The sequence below is a fragment of the Rhinolophus ferrumequinum genome, chromosome 14 (genome assembly GCF_004115265.2).
Source record: "Rhinolophus ferrumequinum isolate MPI-CBG mRhiFer1 chromosome 14, mRhiFer1_v1.p, whole genome shotgun sequence".
Taxonomy (NCBI): Eukaryota; Metazoa; Chordata; class Mammalia; order Chiroptera; family Rhinolophidae; genus Rhinolophus; species Rhinolophus ferrumequinum.
The window spans coordinates 7761995-7785258 of record NC_046297.1 but is presented as its reverse complement, the minus strand read 5'-3'; the positions used below and the strand labels follow the sequence as shown (position 1 = coordinate 7785258).

The window sequence follows — 23264 nt, the reverse complement described above, 5'->3', positions numbered from 1 at the left end:
ATAAGATGAAACAGAGTCCAAATGTATTCCAAAGTACACACATTTCCCCCACCCCCCACAGGGGAATATATCAAACGACTGCTAAAAGGTAAATTATTCATAAATGTGGGTAGACAATAGACCAGTATTCATTCAGAGAAAAATAATTAAAATCATATCCATATTGTGCCAAAATATATTCTAGATAAAGTAAATTTTTAAATATAAAATAATAGTTATAGACGTTGTAAGAAAGAATGAAAGAAATTGAGAGAATATATTTTCTCTAATCCTAGTGAGAATACCTGTATAAACACAGTAAAATATCTGGACACAACAAATCATGAAATTTGACTATGTGATATTAAAGAAAATCTGATGGCAAAAATAGTCATTTTTAACATATTTGAGATAAATATAAATTTTAACACATAAAGCGCTTTTATGAATCAGGAAAGTAGCAACCAATGTTATAGGCAAAAGGATGTGAACATGTAGTTCAAAGGAAAAAAATAAACTTTTAAACATAAGATGCCTGGTTTATAAAATAATTTTTAAAAATGCATTGTAAACAGCAGTGTGATATTTCTACTGTTCAGTTTAGCAAAAATTTAAAAAAAAAAAAAAGCCTGTTACTCTTTGGCATTGATGAAGTTGTGGGAAGACAAGTATTTTATTACCATGTACTCTTGGTGTATATATAAGTTTTTATAATCATTTTGATGTAATTTGACCTTATTTCTCAAAAAGGGAAAAAAGAAATAGTCTATACCTGTTGACTCAGGGATACTGTCTCTAGAAAGACTCACACATAGTTAGCAAGGACCTGTGTAGGCTATTTATAGTAACATTGTAACAGCCAACCCCTGGAGACAAGCTAACTGTCCATGGAGAGCGTGGTTACTCAATATATGATAATATGGAAATATATCCTGGATATATTGTCAAAACAAACAAAGATGTTTGTAGGACAGAGAGTATATTATGATTTATTTGTATTTTAAAAGTACACAAACACACTTATACAATTTTCACATAGACTTTCTTTTTCTCTGGACAGATACCAAAAATTAATAGTGCAACCAGGAACGGCTATTCAGGATCTGGTAAATAATTCTCATTATTCAAAGAAATTCCCTGTGATAAACAAAAGCATTGTTTAAGAGTACAGAGTTTGACATTAGCTAGACCTATATTTGTGTTTGGTTTTGTCACCTATTTCAATTTGATCAATTACTTAAACTCTCTAAATGTCAGTTTTCTCTTTGTAAAATAGAGATAAAAATGGTGGTCCCCTGCAGAGCTATTGTAAGTATTAAACATGATGAAACGGAAAGCAGGGCCTGGTAAAGAGTAATCATCTGTTAAATATATATTATAAATATATATTTATTAATATAAATAATATGTAATATTAATAATATATAAATATATATTACATTTATTAGTAACAGTAATGTACAGAGTCTTTGGCTTCCAATGAGAGATGTCAAGATATTCTTGCAGTGGCTGCTGGTCTACATGAGACCTTCTGATCCCTGGTGCCATGAGCTGATGTGTTACAATCATTGCTGTGTGGATTGAAATTTGTTTCTTATAGTATGGTCACCACAGTGGGAGGATTGTTTCTTTTATGTTACAACTGAGTCAGTGCTGTGCCTGCGGAAACTCTTACATTGTCTTGAATTATGAAATGAGTTCTCCAATGGGACAGAAAAGGGTGGAGTTCCTTATACCACAGCGCAGGGAATTGCTGACAAGTCTGGGTGTGCTCCCGGGAGTGTGCCCACAGGGGAAAATCACACCATCACCAGCTGTAATCCTCTTTGATGGATGGGAACTAGTTTAAAGTCAGCAAGCACAAAGTTCCAGATGATGTAAGGACATCAGAATGGTTGTAGACTGTTTTCAGAACACATGAGCCTGAGGTGCCTCCATAATCCTAAAAGCCAATACAATTCTTGGCATGATCAGGAAAGAAAAAGGAAAATATAGCCTTACCCTTTATATTAAACAATAGTTTAAAATACCAAGTGTAGTTCGGGTTATCAAATCTCAAGAAAGACATATTCTTAGAACTGGTATTACTAGCATTTTATTGGTATTATAAGTATTTTAATAGCTCTTGATATATACATATGCACATACATGTATGTACATATACGTCTACATTGGGGGAGGGCAGCTTTGAATGATATCAATGAACTACAACATATAGCATTATTTAAAAAATAAACAAAATAAACTAGGCATAAAATTATATCCTGAGATTAATGTCCTTTGATTATTACCAAATTTGGACATTTTCCCATATGTTAGTTTTCTTTATATTTCCCTTTGTTTAAATTGTGTATGTATGTTCTGCTGATTATGATTTGTTTATTATGTTTTTGATGTTTTTATTACAAATTAAAATGGTCTCACTATGTGTAAGTTAGGAATGGTGGAGGCTAGTTTGAGACTCTGACTTCTATCATGTTGCGATTTTGAATCATGCTGATCATATTTGGTAGTTCATGAGTAGAAAGGAGGGTAGATATTTCATGATTCCACCCACTAACATAGGTGGTTTTAGAAATTTCTGCTCGTATCTGGAATATACTCAACTCGTAACACTTACAATGACCATCCCTTAGGTATTTTCTTTTAAGGGGATTTTATCAATAGTTTATTAGGATTTAGAGAGAAGATCTCTATTTTCCTGTGCTGATATTTTCTGAAAATAGCTTAGTTTCTGAGTGCAGGTGCCGATTTTACCGCTAAATATAACATGTGGTTACTGATTTCTAAACCCCGTTCTTCTGCTAACTTGTTGGTGAACTTTTGACAAGTCTCTTAACCAATTTGTTTCTTCAACCGCAAATGAAGCATTAGCCTGCGATGTCGCTAAGCTCCGTGCCAGCTGTGACTTTCTGATTTATACTATACATTCTTGCTTCCAAATACACCTGTGGAATTTCCATGTGATTTTGGGGTTGTCCATGGTCTACCATGAACTGGCTTTTTTATCTCATTCTTTAACCTTTTCCCAGGTCAACAGTACAAAGTCTCAAAGGTTTGGAACCCCCAAACCACAGTGTTTTGAAATTGTATTCATTCACCAAAATGTGCAGAGTTAAAGGGAACCATGTAAGAACGTCGTTTTATCTTGCAGTGGGTTTGAGTAAGTTTCACTGTCCTGTCTCTTATAAACAAATACAAAAGTGCCTTATGTTAGCGAGAGTTCTATTGCAATCTCTAGAAGACAAGAGTTGCGAAAAGTAATGATACACAAGTTGCAAATATACATATTTGAGGATTCTTGCCACTTTTTCATCTAGTTTAAAAATCGTCTCAAGAAGAATATGATGAATCCAGGTTTCACTCCTAGTTACATTTTAAATATTTTGTAGATACATGGACTCTGAATAATTAACTCTGCTTACTACTCAGTGATTTAAGTGGAATGACCCTTGACAGTCTGTTTGTAATAACTAACACAGTGCATTTTAATTATTTTTTTTTAATTAGGAAAAGACATCCCCAGAGTTTAACATTCTTGGAGGTAAAATTGCCTTTCTAAAATTGGTTAATGTAGTGGCTTTTCTCTCTTAATGAAAATGAAAGTGTTTTGCGTTTTGAAAACCTGGGTGTGCTTCTAAAAATGATTACGTATGCAATTTAAGATCAGGCATATAATATAGACAATTCTAGTTTTGTTTTGTTTTTTTCCCTATCACAGCATACCAATATTCTGGCCTATTAGAAACCACATCGTCTAAAGGTTAAATAATAATAGGTCTGAAAATATAGGCTTTTTATAAGAATCTGACTTTGAAACTTCAGTCAAAGAGATACTAATTTCATAAACTTAAAAGTTCAGTTTATAAGCTAGCAAGAATAAAATCTATCATAAAATTTACAAGCAGCTTTGGTAATTATTAAATACTATGTTTAGTAAGCAGGGAACTCTTATCTTCCATTTTTAGTGGCTGTTTATCTTATACTTGAACTCTTCTCTAATTTTATCCTTTTGAATAATACTGCACTGAAGTGAATCTCTGATTAATATTTAAATGTACATGGGTAGAAATAGGTAACCTAATCAGAGAGAATAATTAACAAGCCACCTCATTTTCTTGTTCCACAATTCCTACAAGGTAGCGTGGATCTTGATTACTAGATTATCATTCCCTTTGACCTCCTTTCTAATTGAAAGCTGAGATTTCATGATTGAACTGGCTCACTAAGAGACTGTTCTTTCTCCATTGTATATCCTTGGCTACTTTGTCATACGTTAATTGACCATACATTTATGTGTGTGATTATTTTGGAGCTCTCTATTCGGTTCCATTGATCTATGTATGTGACTGTTTTTATGCCCAAACCATACTGTTCTGATTACTACAGCTTTGTAATATAGTTTGAAATCAGGGAGCATGATGTATCCAGCTTTGTTCTTCTTTCTGAGGATTGCTTTGGCTGCTTCGTGTCTTTTATGGTTCCATGCAAATTTTAGAATTGTTTGTTTTATTCCTGTAAAAAATGCCATAATAAGTATTGCATTGAATCTGCATATTGCATTGGAGAGTATGGACATTTTAACAATATTAACAGTTCCAATCCATGTGAATGGGATATCTTTTCACTTATTTGTGTCTTCTTCAATTTCTTTCATAAATGTCTTGTAGTTTTCAATATACAGGTCTCTGTCTCTGTGTCTCTGTCTCTTTTCCTATTGCTATTATTATCTATCTATCTATCTACCTTTGTATATATGTGTGTATATATATTATATATATAGATACATATATTATATATATGTATGAATTTTATTTATGTATACATAATTGCAACCATGAGAGAAGAGGAGATTGCCAAACTTAACAGGATAAGAACTTACAGCTAAAACAGTAAAGATCCCGAAAAGAACTGAGTAGAAGTGACTATAGGGCTGAAAGTCCAGTTGAAGAGACACACAAACAGAAAATTTGAAGAGTATATTTTTAATAATATTAAAAAATAGTCATTATCTTTTTGATGAATATTGTCTTTTAAAACGTCTGTTGCATATCTATTGTAAAGTTCAAGTTCACTCTACATCTTATGCTGTTGTACTCAAATGTCTCCCTTGCCAATACTTAATTATTAAAATTAAATTTGGAGCCTTATAAAGCTCTTTTCAGTTAAAAAAAATAGCTCTATTTGTTAAATGTCTATGTAAAAGAGTCTTCCCAGGGATTACAATTATTATGTTGCTACATTAATTTATTAATTAAACAAAATTTTATGTGCCTGTTACTGCCTGCCTGGGGAGATACTGGGGTTATAAGTGTTGTATCTACATAGCTTAAAGTCCACCAGAATATATTTATATGAACATTTATTCTATAATAACTTAAATAAATACATGTTTAAATACATAATGATTAAACACTTCTGTATCATTTCCAAAAGGCGCAAGCATATTATCAAAGATGATCCTTATAATTTTCAAAACACTTAAACACATTATCACTGTTGATTCTCATTTAAAATATGTTGAATTTTAAATGATGACACCTGACCTAGCTTTGCTGTACTATAGGTCAACCTCAGCAGTATTGACATCTGACCTCGATGACTTGCTCTTAGTGAGAGCTCTGTCACTGTGAAATGTTGGCAGTATCCCTGGTCTGATACCAGTAGCAGCCTTCTCTCTCTCTTGTTACAACCAAAAATGTCTCCAGACATTTTCAGATGTCCCCCGGGAGGCAAAATCACCCCTCATTGAGAACCACTGCTATCGGTGGGTGATTTTCCTAATACGCCACCTAACTTTGGTGAAGTGACATTCCAAGAATGATATTTCATATAAGTTCATATTAAGCTGGAATTACGCCGTGCTTACAGAATGGAAATGCTTTCACTCGAGTTTGGTTACTTGTCTTTAAATAGCTAGAGAAAGTGAATTGAAGCATACCGCAAAACAGATGGCATGAAAGCCAACGCAAAACTTTTGGAAGCAGAAAGAACTGTTTTGAATCCCAGCTCTCTGTGAATGACGGAAAGGAATAGTAGTCTCCATGAATCCACAGAATGATCAGTTCCTTCTCCCTCAGGCTTTTCCTAGATGCCAGGTCAGCCTCTAGAATCAAGGAATTTGAACACTTATATTTCTATCATTATCTGATAGGCTCTCAAAGCAGCCCGTGAATCCCATTGTTGCAATGGTTTCTTGCAGAAAAAATTCAAATCCTTTCTTGTATTTTCTTCTTTCCTCAATTATATAAACAAAGCACATGGATGCCACTGCTAGATATGTAATAAACTGATGGTTCCAAACTTTTGGACCCCACTGATGAATGAGAACTGAAGAAATGGATATGAATGTGGTGTTTCTTTGAATATGTTGAATGTATGAGGGAGCTGGTATGTGCATCGTGGTATGTAAGCACACAGATGTAAGTAGTGAACTATTGAACCTTTTTGTAAGTAAAGAGATTCAATGAATTTTTTAAAAAATTCACCAAAATCCATAATGCTGAAGAGAGTTATTAAATTTAGTAAAAAGGTTACCACGACATTTCATTAACACTTACATTTATTATAACTGGCCAGAAAAAAAAAATTCTGTGCATTTGCTCTTCTCTATTTTTCATAGAAATATCAATAACTGTCACTTCTCTAAGAATAGTCTCAGTGTACTGATGTGTGTATATAATGAAAACATTTAATAGAAGACACTTTATAGGGGCTACTTTGAATTGCTAGAAATAGTGATACTTCCTTAAGATATAATCTTACAGCAGATTAATTTTTTAGACTCTTTATTGAAGTATAATATAGATAAAGAAAAGTACACATAAGAGTATAGCTTGATAAAGTTTCATAACTATACACTCCCATGTGTCCACAGATTACAATTTGAACACAGAGATCTGAGTACCTTTTAAAGACCTATGGTGGACACACGTTTCACATGGGTTATCTTTGTAGTACTATATTTAGTAAATAGAAATGTATGGTGTACATAGTGCATGCGTGGTAAATACACCATAAAAAAACGAGGTACTATAAGAATATGAATAACTTGGTAAAATTATTGCTCTGGAAAGAACTGCTGTGAATTTGGAAGACACAGTAAAAGGAAACTTAAGTCAACAATTTAAAACATGCTATATACTTCCATGCCCAACCTCTTCTTCCTCAGTGGGAGCAAAGACTCAAGAAATTACAAGATTAGTCTCTCTGATTAAAATGGTTGTCTTGAGACATTTTTGATCATTTTGTCCCATGAGTAGTTTTGAAAACCTACTTTATGTATTTATGTCCACATGCTACATGCATTTTCTGTAGTTGGGGTCATTAAATTGCTTTATCAGAATGATAGCATTAGAAAATAAGTATTTTAGGAACAGTAGCCTGTATGCCGAGTAGAGTACACATGATGAGATGGATGGGGATGAGGAAGGAGGAAGTGAAAAGCTTTGGAGGCTGTTGCAGTAGCCCACACAGGAAGTGATTTCATCTTGAATTAGGAAAATGGTGGGAATGAACAGGTAGGGATAAAATGAATAGGTAAGAATATGGATATATTCTTAACAATTATATCCAATCTACTTTTATCAATTTGACAAAGCCATACTGATTCATATATATATGATTCATACACATATATTTCCTTCCCCTAGAAGAATAATTATACCAAGGTAAATTTAGGGAAATCAGAAAGAAAGCTTTTGGTTTTCTGTGGGTAAATGAGTTTCACTTTATGTATAAAACCCAGAAATTCATCTTTAAGCCAACTAGTTCTATAGGCGCACCTGGGTCATTTTATTAACCTCACAGTAATGAGATTGAATTTTTTGGTCCCCACTTACATTACCGCAGAAAAGTTTTACTTGATGTGACAGAAAAGCATTCTAGGGGGAAAAGGATTAATCAAAATTGGGAATATAAAATTAAATTTTGCAGTGGAGTAATCACCGTAATAATAAAAATTTGGAGTTGTGTTTCTAAATAGTGATGGTAATTTTAAACACATGAGATTCCAAAGGGGAAAAAAAAAGAAAAGCAGCAAGTTAAAGAATGAACATTTATGAGATGGGTAAGGAAGAGTTAAAAAAGGGTGTTGCCACACAGGTAAAGGAAGAACCAGGATAATATCATTTTAAATCAAAACAGTTATTGTATTTGGTGAGTCAGAGGCAGATTTCACTTAAAGCTCATGACACGTAAAGTTCATGGCATATCAGTTGTGTGAGACCCTTCTCCGCCCCAGGTGGGGCCTTGGCAATGTGTTTCTAGTAATTCATTCCTCTTCGAGAGGCCTCTCCAAATTGTGTAAGCTTCAGCTCTATGGAAAATAAATCAGCTAGCGTATAGTTTTACTGTGTAGTCTTTTCTACTTGGTATTAACTTTTCGTCATTTTCAGATATAGTAGTAATACTGTAAAAATTATTCCGATATGCTCTTAACACTTAAGGAAAACAATTTTTTACCCCTAGCATTTTGTTACAAATAAATATTGAATTTATTTAAATGTTTGTATTCATGGCTTCCGTAAGCTTTTCAGAAGTCCATATATCTAACCTAAGTTGTTTGTTCTTTTTTTTTTCGTTTTTCCTCTCCTCTCCTCTCTTTCTCTCCTCTTCTCTCTTCTCCTCCATTATTTCATTTTATTTTATTTATTTCACTTTACTTCATTTCATTTCATTTCATTTTATAACCATGAAAGGGAAAACAGTGGGAAGAACATATCTTCTATCATACATATTTATCATTGAAAAATTAAATTGTCCTAATTATGTGAGTGTAGCAGTGTTTGCCTGAACAAACATCCCATTTAATATCATAACCCAATATCACAGTGAAATTACTCACTGAAGATTTTTTTGTTTTCTTTTGTTTTTTAATTGAAGATTTAGAAATAGGGTTTTTACTTTTAGGGGCCTGGAACTGAAAAGTTATTGTTTGGTTTCCTGTGTCAAATAAAATGACTTGTAAACATTTGGAGGATGGTTCAACAAATATGGACAAGCCTCAAAGGGAATGGATTTATTAATATATATCATTTTTTCTTTATATTTAAAACCCAAATACTAGTCACAAAAATATACTCACATAGTTTTTTTTAAAAATTTGGTGGTGCCTTAACAAACTAAAATAGGGATTTAAAAAGTGTGTATATATTTGAAAGACTATGAAAGGCCCTGAATTCTCAGGAAGTTTCCTTTGCCTCAAAATACAGTGAATGTTACACAGCCAATGAACACTTCTTTTTATTGCATATCGAAATTGAGTAGTAATGCATATGGCGCATATGTAATGTATGCAATATACATGAATGCAATGTATTCATATCTGCAGTGCATCCTCATGCTCTGCAGGTGTGCATGGTTGCGAATTTGCTCACCTACTCCAGTTTACTTCTAACCCCAGAATCAATACTCGAGGTGATTTGCAGTCATTCATGGACCTGCTGACTGGTGGAAAGTTCTGGTTGCTCAATGAGTTGAGGTCAAACAGGGCAACACTCTGCCTTCTTGTTTTCCCTTGTAGACACGTGTCGTTTCACAACATATTTAGTGCCATATTTTCCTCATTTTTGTGTTTTTTGTTAGTGATTTTGCTGTTGAAATCAACCCCCAACTGCAGTACTGAAGTACTGTCAAGTATTCTTAATTGTAAGAAGGCAGAAAATATTCATGTTACATCAGTTTCCCACGGTATGAGTTGTGCTGTTGGCTGTGGGTTCGATGTTAATGAATCAACAATGTGTATATTAAACAAGGGGTCTTTAAACAAGGTTATGAATTCTTTGGTTGATGAAAATGTTGGGCCCAGGCTCTCACAGGCACCTAACTATGTATTTCCCCTGAGGACAAATGGTTCAGTATTTGCTAATTCAGTGTTTGCAGCAACTTCCCACTGAAATACCTAAGAAAAAACAATAATGTAAATTAAGACAAGCATTGAGGAATCAGAGAGTCTGAGGGTTTATATCTCTTTTTATCTACCTACAAACCAGTAAGTTTGCTGTTTCAAGGTCTAAATATATATAAGACACATTATATTTCTCAGTCCAGTTTTGTGCATTCAGTGGAAAGACAGTGTTTCAATTATCCATCTCTTTATAAAAATATAAATTATTATTATTATTGTTATTATTATTATTAGATTGTAAGTTCACGAGGGCAGGGTTTTCTCTATTTGTTCTTGTAGAAATACTTTGCGACGAGGAAAGTGTTTGACACACAAAATGTACTTACGTGCTCAATATAAATGCTATATTCTGTCAAACTTAAGTATTCACGTGTGTGTTTTGCTCACCCATTCAATAAGTATTTGTGGAGTGTTGACCATGAGGCAGACAATATTCTGGGCCCTAGAGAGATAATAATGAATAGAGAGGATAAGTTCTTTGACTTCGTAACTTACAGCTTAAAGCAGTGGTCTCCAGACTTGCCTGCACGCTGGAATCACCTAAAGATTTTTAAAATTGAATTTATTGGGGTAACATTGGTTAATAAAATTATACGGGTTTCAAGTATACAATTCTATAATACATCATCTGTATATCGCATTGTGTGATCGCACCCAGAGTCAGTTCTCCTTCTATCACTATATATTTGACCCCGTTTACCCACTTCTACCAGCCCTCTCCCCGTTTACTTTCTGGTAACTACTAGACTGTTATCTATGTCTTTGAGTTTTTGTTTCTGTGTCTTGTTTGTTTGTTGCTTTAAGGTTTTTAAGACAATTATACCTGACTCTCACCCCCAGACATTCTAATTTATTTGGTATCTGAAGCAACTTGGGCCTTGGGGTCTTTGAAAGTCCCCCAGACAATTCTAACGTGCAGCTGAATGTGTGGATTGAGTAAGTTAGACATTAAGCAATTCCAAAATACTGGAGAGTGATGATAGCTTGTGTTACTTTAGTTTTGAAATTTAGCACATTGCCAAAAGCCCTGACTTTATGATGTTTAGTTCAAATTAAATTAACATTTGTTTGCTATTAACATCATTCAAATTTTGTCTTATATTTTCCAAAAGAAGCACTTTATTGTGGTATATTTGAAAAACTAATCAATATTGCTTTTTCAAATAAAAATTTACCTAAGAGGAGGTGAAATATTTAACATTTCAATTGAGGTCATCATGTACCTAACTTTATTAAATGGAAATGCAAATATTATTTAGTTTTAACTAAACTAAATAACACATTAAAATGTATTCTCCCTATGTATATAAGAAAGCTTTAAAGAGGGATGTTGAACAGTTCTTGAGTGTATGACTGTATATAATCTATTACTACATCTTTGAAATGAAGAAATAGTAACTCTTATGAATATATGTATGTATGAGTGTGTGTGTATTTGGCTCCTAGATGCTAAAGTTTAAACCGTCACTATAATACATTTGTTCAAAATGTTCGAATCTAACTATGCACTCAGCAGAGTAAAACAGCCCCTATTTTTATTAAAAATTATCCCTCTTCAGAACCTATTTGAAATAGCTACTGGCCCAACCTGATAATTTCCTTTCCGTCATTTTGCATAATGCAGCAACTTTGGTATCAGAATGCCACCACAATCTGAAATATTCTAACCTTGCTGACTGTGCAGCAGCAACGATGATAATACCCATTGTAAAAGGAAATGCAGAAATGGTGACTGTCAAATCCTAACATGTTTCTTATATGCAGACTTTTTTTTTTCTTTTCCCTACCAGTATATCTATATTCCAGTTAATAATTTAGTGCTAATCAGCTCCTTATCTTCTGAAAAGGAGAGTCTGTTTGGAATCACAAGGCAACTGACCTTGGGGGTGAATTTAATAAATGCAGATTTCTCATATCACCTCTAAGCTTTTCTTCAGAGTATTTTCTTGGTTATATTTAGGTCTCTGCCGTGCAGTCCGCCTTTTGTCTATCCTGAGAACCACTGATTGAATTATAGTACAGTTTCCACCCTTTAGTTTTGGGTTTTACATTTATTTGTATATCTAGTTTTTGCAATAATCTGATGTCTTAGTGAGGAAATAAAAATATGAATAGTTGAGGTAAATCATAAATATTGTAAAGACTAGTAACATATTTCTGAACTAATTCAGCTCTTTCATAAGATGCTGTGTATCTCTCTCCAATTTATTTAGATTTTACTATAAAACAGCATTTTTTAGTAATGGTATGAGTTGTTTGCATCGATCAGATTAAAGATGGATCTAAAATAAGAATATAAAATTGTTTTCATGAACTATAGTCGTGGATGAAAAAACGGTAGGAATGAACAATAAGCTATAGAATGATTATCATGTAGGGAGAATTATAAAAATATGTAAACAAAATCTTTGTACATTCAGTTTAAATTTTAAAAATTTTCAGCAATTCTAGGATAGAAGTATGTTTCAAAAATAATACTGGACATCTTTTGGTATTTCGGAATCACTTTTGTTTCAATGACAGGATGAGTTATATGGTTTTGCTAGTTACTACATGACCAATCGGCTCGATCGAAGGAGGGGGAAAAAAAAAAGACAAGGAAAAATTGTTTTTGTTTATCTAAAAATGATATATAACTTGGACTTTAAGAAAGGACCCGTGAAGCTCTTAGAAAATAGAATCCCATTATTACAGCCAATTTCAAACTTCCTTCTTTGCTTGTCAGTGATAACAACATGCTTTGAAGGTTAAAATGCCTATATTTGTTTGTCTGAATTTTTTAATATGCTTATTTTCCCTCATCAAAAGTACGATGGAGGAAAGACAAGATTTCTATTTCAAAAGAGGAATAATGGTTAGATTAAGGCAGTGACAGCAAGGAAATAATGTGTTTTTGTTTTTAATTGAGGTGTTTTCGGTTGTTTTTTTTTTTTAAGAAATGAAAGGTGGTTTTGCTTTGAATTAATAAACCATGTTATTGCATAGAGTTTTCCACTTACTGGTTTCCTGTTTACACTGATAAATACACTGGGTAGATTTGGATTGTCATTTTTCTTCATCTAACTTTTAGTGTAACTTTGTGTGTAATCTTCATACTTGAAAAAGTGAAATATGGAAACCAGAGAAACTACTAATGTGCTTTTGGGATTAGTACATACATTTTGGATGATGAAAAGTAATCTTCAAGGGATAAGTTTACAGAACAAACTTTATTAACTGTCACTTTAAAATAAAATCTTTTAATATTGATATTAACATTCCAAATTATTTTCATGAAAAATCTTTTATGAAAATAACCTTGATTTTTATTAGCCTGTTTTCTATTTTAAATCACGCTATGTAGGAATGATTAAATCAAATATAAAGTATAGAACAATTTAACAGACTTAATAGTCTTGCAGATAAGATAGAAATGTTTCTGCTATTATCTAGAATAGTCAATAGTGAATGAGTTGTTTTTTTTAAAAACACTGTTGTTTTCATTTTTTGTTATGTTGCTCTAAAGGAATTTAAATATCATATTTCACTAACCAGTTTAGAGAACCATTGCTCTGAGAGAAACATTTTTTCAGGAACGTTAGCTATACTATTTAAAATCAACCTTTTATCTGTAAATAATACTGTCTTTCTGGGGTATTTGACGTGACGAGCACTAAGAAGGTCCATCTTAGCCTGCAAACCACAAGATCACACTAAGAACAGTAATATTTTGGTAAGCTTACAGAACAGATACTGCAAAGTGACCTCCATTACAAGAGATTTTCAGTAGAGTTTATCATGTACAGAGGGATGCCAAAAAAATATACACACATTTTAAGAGAGGAAAAGCTGTATTAAAATTATAATACTCAATATATACCGATAACAAAAGATGAACACAAGTCACATTTGACTTCTGCAATTACGAAAGGTGCTCAAAGTGGTTACCATCAGTGTAATTTTAAAACAGTTTTGTCCTTTCTTAAAATATGTTTACATTTTTTGTTGGCACCCTCTGTATTTTTATATTTTTGGACATAAATTAAGTTTATGTATTTCATTTTAGGATATTTTTTGCTACTTATTATTTTAAATGACTGTCTTAATAATTAGCATGGATATTTGATGTTTTTCCCAATTAAACCTTTAGAAGTAAACTTGAAAGTACTCATAAATTTATGTTGAATGTAGGGTGTAGTAATATTAGGTTGCATTTATTTAAGGATAATTGGTTGTATATCACCTAAGAAAATTAATAAAGTTTTTCTTGTAACTACTTAATTTTCTGATCTAATGTTGCCTTAATGAATTTACTCATAAGAAGTACCTGATGAAGTAATAATGAAAAACTACTGAGTAGTATCCCTTTGTTCCTTTCCTTAAAATAACTAAATTTTAATGTGAAAAATATATAAAAAAGTACCTTCACTATTTCATATATCTAAGATTTATACAATTAAATTGTGTAATTTTATTTTGTTCAATTATTGTACCATGAACATGTTTCCAAAAATCAAATTTGCTTATGAAAATTCCACAATCACTATTGAATGGAAAACACCAAAAATACTAGTGTGTCACACTTGTTTGTGTTATGATGCATAATTAAAAATTCAAAAGTCACCATGACTAAAATTGTTTCTCTGCGACATTTTCTTCTTTTGGTCCTTCTTTCTTATCATTCTCATCCTCCTCGTTGACCTTCCTACTCCTCTTTAAGCAAATATAATAAAAATATCCTGAATTTAGCTTGATTAATTTTAGAGGTAGGGAGCAGTGTTTGGTCCTAAGGAGGAATATAAATTAATTTATGAATACAGTTATCTCATTTAAAATCAATACATGAGAAGCTCACACTCTCCACTTAGCCAAGTTCCCCGTTTAATTCAGGCTCTCAACTTCCTTTGTGGAACATAATAATTAGTTTCCAGGATAGACTAACTTCCTTCAGTAGCAGTCACCATTTTTTATTAAGAGTATTAATTGTTTTATGTTACATTTCTCTGATGACATTTCCCATGATGCAGTTTGGTTCTTCATAAATCTTTCTATTTCATTTTATTTTATTTATTTTATATTTTATTTTAGTAAGAGCATTTTACATGAGATCTGCCCTTTTAACAAATTTTTAAGTGTCCAATACATTCTTTTTGACTGGTACAATGTCATACAGCAAGTCTCTAGAGCTTAGTCATCTTGCTTAACTGAAATTTTCTACCCTTTGATTAGTAACTCCCATTTCTCCCTCCCCCTGTAGCCTGGCAACCTTTATTCCTCTCTGAATTCATGAGTTTGACTACTGTAGACTTAATGCAGTTCTGACTTCCTGTGAGTGGCTTAGTTTCCGTCGCAGAATTTTTTTAAGGTTCACCCACACCCAGATATGTTTCAGCAGTTCACTCCTTTTTAAGGCTGCATAGTATTCCATTGTATACCGGAATTTTCTTGTTCATTCATCCATTGATGGACATTTATATTGTTTCCATCTTCGCTATTGAGAATAGTGCTGCCATGTCCCCTGAGCCTCTCACCAACTTTACATAGTTATCAAGGGTCACTTGTATTTGTTACCTATGACGTTCATGCCATTTGTTCGTGTTCGTTCATGTCATAATTTAGTTAAACATTGCATAATCTGATGAAATATGAGTGTTAAAAGATATTTTTTTCCCTATAAAAACGAAGGGAAATACTTTGGAAGTCGATAAAAGCAAGTTCATTAAAATATTTTGAAAAAAGTGTACAATTCTAGTAGGCGTCTGCATTCAAGTGGCTTTACAGAGAGCTTTTACTTTGTTCTCCATTAAAAACATACGAGAAATCAAAGGCAGTGTATGGGATTTATTTTTAAAAATTAATAATCTCAAGCAGTGGATTCTTATTCAAAAAAGGTCTTTGTTTTCCAATAAAAGAGTGACAATTATACATATTTATGTCACATGCACTATTAAGTATGAATATGCCATATTTATGTTTCTCTATTTTAATTATTTTATTTACTTAACCAGTTCAGTAAATTATCAATCCAAGAATTTAAGTAAAGAGGACTTCTACTCTACTTTGCAATTTCTTTGAGAAAAAATATAAAAACAAAAAACTAAAGAGAATCTTCCATTTACTAGACTGAGGCTGACTGCATTCTCTGTGTGCTTCCACAGCAAATATCATTAGAAAGACAAACTGCCCACTTGAGGAGATAGGCCTGCTATTTGGATCTGCTATATCTTCTGGAAATTCTCAAGCTTTTACTCTATAAAATGGAGAAAATAATTGACAGTATCATGGATGGGAAACAGGTTTCATCTTGAAAGCTAGCTCTGATGAATTGCTGGTGGCAACATTGGGATGTGTGCTGAGACGAATCTAGCCCCTTCCACCTTGGAATAGGATGCCCTAACCCCAGAGAATGCCACCCCCGTGCAAGGGATGGGAGTAGAACAATAAAACTGTGACACTGCTGTTCTCCTGAGCTAACAAGTAGCCCCTCACTCCCCAATCCCTGGTTTTGCTTTCTACAGTTTCAGTTAGACATGGTCCAAAAATACTAAATAGAAAATTCCTGAAATAAAAAAGTTTATATTTTAAATCACGCCATTTTGAGTAGCGTGATGAAATCTGCCTTTCTGCACTATCTCTGTGCCCAGCGTCTCCCTTAGTCAGATTCTAATTAGGCTTCACTAAAGAAAAATCAGTCCCTAAAATTTATCCCCCAAATACTATCGTCACAATTACGAGTGCTACAGAATGTGAGGGCAACGGTAGGGGTTCCAGGGATCACTCATTGAGTGAGTCTGACTACTCACTTGACTCTGCTAATTTCTTCCCCATTCTTCACGTGGTTTTGAGTTTATTTTAAGAGACCAGCCTGGCCAGATGAAAAATAAAATAATTTCGATACTACATTTTTATGGTTTTAAGAAATGGAATAAGAAATATTTCTTTGTACTAATCTTTAACAAATGTGGAAAATGAAATTGACATTATAATGTAAATGTGAGTGGAGTTCTTTCTTGGAAGATAAAATCAATAAGCATATTCTCAGAAGTAAAATATAACCATTGAGTATTATTTTCTCAATGCTCTTTGTTACATGTAGACGTAAAAGATATCATGGGCTGTATGGATGTTAGGTGTGAGAAAGTTGGTGATGGGATTGTGTAGAGTCACACGTTAGGGATCATTTTATTTCAGGTTCATGCCTAGGATGTAATAAAGCATCAGGAGTCAAAAGAAATGAAACTTTATTCATGTCACAATTATTTATTGAATGCCTGCAGTAGACTATCAATTATACTTCTGCCCTTGGGAAGTTTGTACATATGCAAGGGACACAGGCTCATAAATTGATAGTTAAAGATAATATGTTAAAGACCTTATTAGGTTATGCCCAGGCTGCGACTGGAATATGTCATAAATCCCTGTCATTTCAAATTACAAATTCGTTTCATTCCAACATAAACAAAGTTAGTTTTACTATACAGGTAAAAAAAAAAAAAAACCTTGAAATTGTGAAGGGCTTATGTTAAGTGTTAAGGGTTACCTTACAGTCTTGACTTATCAAATTTATAACTGTAAAGTCCCATCTTTCAGAACATGTGGTGTGTGATTTCAGTGGTTTGCGTGGGCTAAATCAAGTAATAATTACAGTTTAAAACCTGAGAGATTCTCTTTTCTATTTTTAAGCCTCTGAATGACATCATTTATTGCCTCGTGGCAATCAATTTAGGAAATCACGTTAGTCCAGTAAGCATTTCAGATAAGGTGTTTCCACGAAGCATTCCAATATTATCATAAGGAATTGCTTTCTATGCCATAAAAGAATAAGAAGCAGAATATGGCCTGCTGAAGGCGTTCCAGTTTTGTAGCTCCTCCCACTGCAGCACATAAGTCACTCAGTTACAGTTAACTTTGGGTTATCACTCACAGATTGAAAGCCCAACAGCCATCACACACGCTGGGCCTGTGCTGGCACTTGTATGTGTGTTTCTCAATCAATGATGAGGGTATCGGAACCGGTCCTGGACATGGATATGGCGAATTACAGTGAAGTTTTGGACCCAACGTATACAACTTTGGAGTTTGAAACTATGCAGATTCTATATAATTCAAATGGTGAGTTCTCATCTGCTTGTAAAGATATATAAATTAAGTATAGTGGGAGAAGAAAAACTGAGCTTTCCAGGTGGTAGCCCCGGGTTTCATTGCTGGAAACTTCAGGGCTTGCTTTTTAAGGCCACAAATCTGAGCTTTTGTACTTTGTCACAAAATTTGAATGAATCATGCTATACCTATTTTATGTTAGAGATAGAAAAAGCCTCGTTACGTCTAATAAAGTAACCTCAGAATTCTGTCATGGGCCAGTTAGGTAAAAAGAATAGTTTCAGCAGTTATTTTATTTACTGTAAATCATGGTAATAAGTGATATCGACAGAATGACTATAAAGTATGTTTTCTATGTAGTATTTAAAATGACATATGGAACGAAGTTTTCATAGAACACTGGAGAGTTTTACTGGTTGCCTCCTCCTTTCAATTACTTCGACTTTCAATTGCTGCTGATGAGAAACTGCATTAAAAATTACGATCAAGTTTTTCCACTGAACACAAATATGAAAGGAAATAAAAGGTTTATATTGTAACCCCACTTGACAAGCTAATGTTTAGCCTCACAAAGCTCTTGGTATTTATCTACTGTAACATTTTAACTTTGAATAAGACATGAATTGTTTAGGGTTCATGTCTTTATATAACACAGTTTACTATTGACTTTAAATTTCTTCTTTAGGTAAAAATATCGCCCAAGATTAGTTGTAGTTGAGAGAACTCCTAAAATCTACTAATTATGTATACATTGGAGGATTGTGTGTGTGTGTGTGTGTTTAATTCAGGCTTGAAAATGTATCTTGTACACAGAATATCTTAATGTTGTACTCTGCTATATTATTAATGGGATGATTTGTTTTTTAATTGTCAGAAGATGAATTCGGAAATTGAGCACAGAGACAGTTAAAATCAACCAATAGTGCAAATTATAGCAAGTCACTCTTGATTCTTTGTATTTAGGTTTGATTAGAGATATTTCATAGAATATTTATCTCAATAGAATCATGATTATCTTAAAGACTGTAGATTGTTCAATAGTAGCGACAGGTTTATCATAAATATTCACTAAAGCAGCTGACTTTTCAAAGTGATGTTTAACTAGTTTTCTTGTAATAATGTTGTTAATAATATATAAGCATGACATTAACTTAAAGCAAGAATTCATTTTTTTCCTATTTCCGTATAATCTCCAGAATGCAGTCAATACTTAGCACTTGTAACTACTGTATTTCTAATATCTATTTTGTTTATGTACCAAAAGAGAAATCCCCAGCTTTAAATTTTATGTCACATGGTTAACCTTAAACATATTCTCATTAAGTTTTTTTTTTTTACCTTATGAAATTATACGTGATAACATTTGTCTACTCAGAAGTATTAGTAAGTAGAATACATGTGCTGTCACAGAATATAATTGAGACTTGGCAATCTTTAATTTTAGTTTTTGTCATATTGAAGATATAATAATGAATTGTTACTATATTAGACAATTTGTGATAAATTAAAATTGAAAAATACATTACCTTATATAGTCAATGTCTTTTGAGTACATACAGATTTTTAAAGGTGTAATCAACCACAGTGACTCATTTAAGAAATATTGAAGTTAAAATATTTTTGTGGATTCTTTTAAGCCTCTTCCTTCAAAACGATGTATTAGATGCCCACTTTAGTTCTAAGAGCGAGAAGGCAGAGAGGGGTGCAGGAGACAAATAACTTCTCTTACGTCATGAAGTTTGTATTCATGGACATAGATGGCTACATGAGCAGACCGATACAGAATATAATTTTAGACAATGAAGCAGTTATTTAAAAACATGTAAGCAGGGTTCTAGGTTCTATTTGTAGGGCAGATGGAAGTGACTCTTTTAGAAGTGTGTTCAGAGAAGGTCTCATAGAAAATGTCAGATGTGAACAGAAGCTAGAGAGCCAGCTGGAAGAAATTCTTGAAGACTTTCTTGAGATTCTGAGATGGGAACAAATTTTAAGGGCGGGTGGGGAACAACATTGCTGGAGAATAATGAACAGGGTGAAAAACGGTACCAGGTAATGGGATCAGAGAGGTGAGAGGGGGGCATTTATCATGCACAGCTTCAGTGGCCAAGGTAAGACGGATCTGCACCTAAGGGTTGGATGCAGAAGGCTGACAGATGTGACTTTCTTATACCAGGAGCACTTTGGGGGCTTTGGGCTCATAAGCTATAGGAGACCGAGGGTGAAAGGAGAGAGATTAGATATGAGGCTACTGTAATGATCCAATGGAAAGATGGGCAGTTAGATAAGGGTGGTCGTAGTGAAAGGGTGAAAAGTTACGGATTTGATATATATTTAAAACATATTCACTGTTGGGTTGCATATGAGCGATGGGATGTATTTAGTGAATGCTCGCAGGTTACTGGCCCTCAGAATTAGATGGTACCACTGACTGATGTAAGGAAGACTGAAGGAAAAATGTTCCAGGGGAAAAATCAGAGTTCTATTTTTATACATGAATTTGCAATTCCTATTAAACTTCAAAGTGAAGTTGTTAAATATGTGTTTGGGCATTTCAGACTGATACCCGTGGGAGACATCAGAGTTACAGATAAAACTGGGGGATTTTCACCATACAGTTACCATTTACTGCAATGGGACTGGATGAGCTTCCCTTGGGAAAGAGTGTAGTTGGAGGATGGATCCCTACAGTGTCCCAAAGTTTAATCGTCAGAAATAGGAGAGGGGGAATTGGAATGGAGACTGGCAGAAGCAGCTGGGGGTTAAAAGGAGAGCAGTGGCGTGGAGCCTCCAAGAAGCCAAGGAATGGACTATCTCAAGCCTATGAATATTTAATAGGGCGATTTCAACTAGAAAGATTCAGTAGTAACTCAAACTCTACTCTTCCTTCTTCTTCTTTTTCTTTTTTTTTTTTCCCTTAACTTTAGGAGATAGTTCTGCCCCAGAGACAACAAGTATGAATACCACAGACAACGGTCTCAACTGTCTGTGTGCTATCTGTGGGGACAGAGCGACGGGAAAACACTATGGAGCCTCCAGCTGTGATGGCTGCAAGGGCTTCTTCCGGCGCAGTATCCGCAAGAGTCACGTCTATTCCTGCAGGTACCTGAAACGCTCCTCTTGGGAAAGTGCTCTTTAGAGGTGTTCCAGAATGGCGTGCCAGAAGTCAGGGAATGAAATTCAGAGCTTCTGTGTTTCTGTAACTCTAAGCACACAATCTACGAGCTACAGTAAGAGTGAGGATGTGTGGGTGTGTGTGCAGGGTGCATTCACACCGGTGGTTCTTCTTTTTTATTTTATGAAACATTCAGACTTATAAAACGTATATAAAGAAATCCACATTCTCACCACCCCAACTTAGACCAATATAGTTGGAGCCTACTGGACACCTCCCTTGTCGCTTTCTTTCTCCCCTCTTTCCCAGAGGCAATTACTATTACAGTCTTTTCCTTGTGTTTTTTTATTGTTTTACCACATGTTCATATACCAATAGACATATTTAAATCTGTATTTAAATGGTTTCACAATGTGTTTATTTTTCTGCATATTGATTTTATATTTTTAGCATTGTTACATCCTGAAATTATAAAAGTGTAGATGATTTTGGTAGCTTGTTCCTGATAATGAATGAAAGTAAATTTTCAGTCCTGAAATTTTATATGTATTTGCATGCCACCATTCTTTTGCCTTTGAATTTAATGTTTTATGTAAAACTTATTTAACTTATTTCTAGTAGGATGTTCTTTTGTATTTTTTAAAATTATCTAGTCAACACTATAGCACAATTTAGGGTTAGATACTTCCACACTGAGTGTTCAGAATGAAAGTTCTCAAATGCAGATTATATCTATGCTAAATATGGGCTATTAATAATGACTGATTATAAGAGAAAAATATCTGCGTTTTTTCTATCAATGTTATGTTGTTTTAGGAAAAAGTTGGATATTTGGAAAGAAGTTAATTCTTTCACAATATGATGTCATTTGATTTCTAGGAGTATGAAAAAGTTAATATATAACTTCTCAAATATATAACTAGTGTTCTGTAATAATTTTTACTGGGCAGCTTAGTAGGTCAAAAAAATGTAAATCATTCATTTTGAAACCTATTTGGTAAATGAAAAATAATATTTAGATGGGTCTTGCATTTATACAGAGGGTGCCAAAAAAATGTATGCACGTTTTAAGAAAAGAAAAATCTGTATTAAAATTATGCTGATGGTAACCTCTGCTGATGAGCACCTCTTGTAATTGCAGAAGTCAAATATGATTTGTAGTCATCTTTTGTTATTGGTATATATTATTACAATTTTAATGCAGTTTTTTTCCTTTCTGAAAATGTGTATACATTTTTGTTGTCACCCTCTCTATATATCAAAACTCTAAAGGTAAAAAGTAGACCAAGTATATTTCCAAAATTATCAACTAAAATATATATAAAGTAACATGTAAACAACCCTTGACCCTTGTGTTCTGTAAAAAGAGAAATACATATATATGAAAAATGCTGATCCGAACAACTAAATCCACCAAAAAAGTTTAAGAATCAATAGCATATCAGCACAAAGCATTGTGAAATCAAGATTCCCCCCTTCCTGTCTGGGAAAAGAGGGAAAAGAGTGTTCCCATAGCCACTTTTGGAAGTTTAAAGAATATTCCAACAGCGTATACAGTTGAACTCCTCAAACCTTCCCATCACGAGTATTGCTGCCACCTTCGCCTTCTTTACATATTTTGCTATTAAGCAAATGTTATGATGTTCCATTTGGAAAATAGTTGCTATAGTGATGCAAGTTCAGAGGTATAAAGGTTTCTTAAGATCACGTGTTCCTGGTCTCACATTTATCCATTTCTTTAGATTTACAAATGCCATGTCCATACTAACTGTTCCATCACACTGAAGTTGGGCTGTCCCTCCCAAAGCACTTGAAGTTACTGTCTCACTACTTCTGACATTATGTTATTTATTATGGCTATTTGTAAACCCATATGTGTACTCTATTAAATGGTAGTTTCCTTGAATGGAGGAGGTAGGTTATATTCCTCTGTTTAACCCCTGTACCTGCATCTTAGACCCAGTAGTTGCTTAATAGTATGTTTATTCCAGTTTTGCGTTAATTTAATGTTAACAGGGTGTGCCCTCCTGTTGTTTTTATTGATTTGGTCCCCTCTCCTGAGTCACCTCAGCCATGCATTCCCGAATGAACAATGCTTTTTTCCTCATCCTGAAAGTATATCTCTCTTCTAGCTCAGTTCATTTACCACAGGTTATATATTCATTCAATTTTACGTGGCCACCCATA

General features: G+C 33.6%; 1 protein-coding gene across 2 annotated transcripts in view; it reads left to right on the top strand.

Annotated features, from left to right (window-relative positions):
* HNF4G (hepatocyte nuclear factor 4 gamma) overlaps positions 1-23264 on the top strand; it is a 45643-nt gene that overhangs the window by 4405 nt on the left and 17974 nt on the right. The window contains exons 1-2 of one of the 2 annotated variants that reach the window (XM_033126835.1): positions 17791-17977; positions 20890-21064. In XM_033126835.1, coding sequence (XP_032982726.1) covers positions 17842-17977; positions 20890-21064 — 311 coding nt within the window. In that variant the 5' untranslated portion in view covers positions 17791-17841. Of the gene's footprint in view, positions 1-17790; positions 17978-20889; positions 21065-23264 lie in introns of those variants that run through there. The other variant, XM_033126836.1, reaches the window with a different exon arrangement.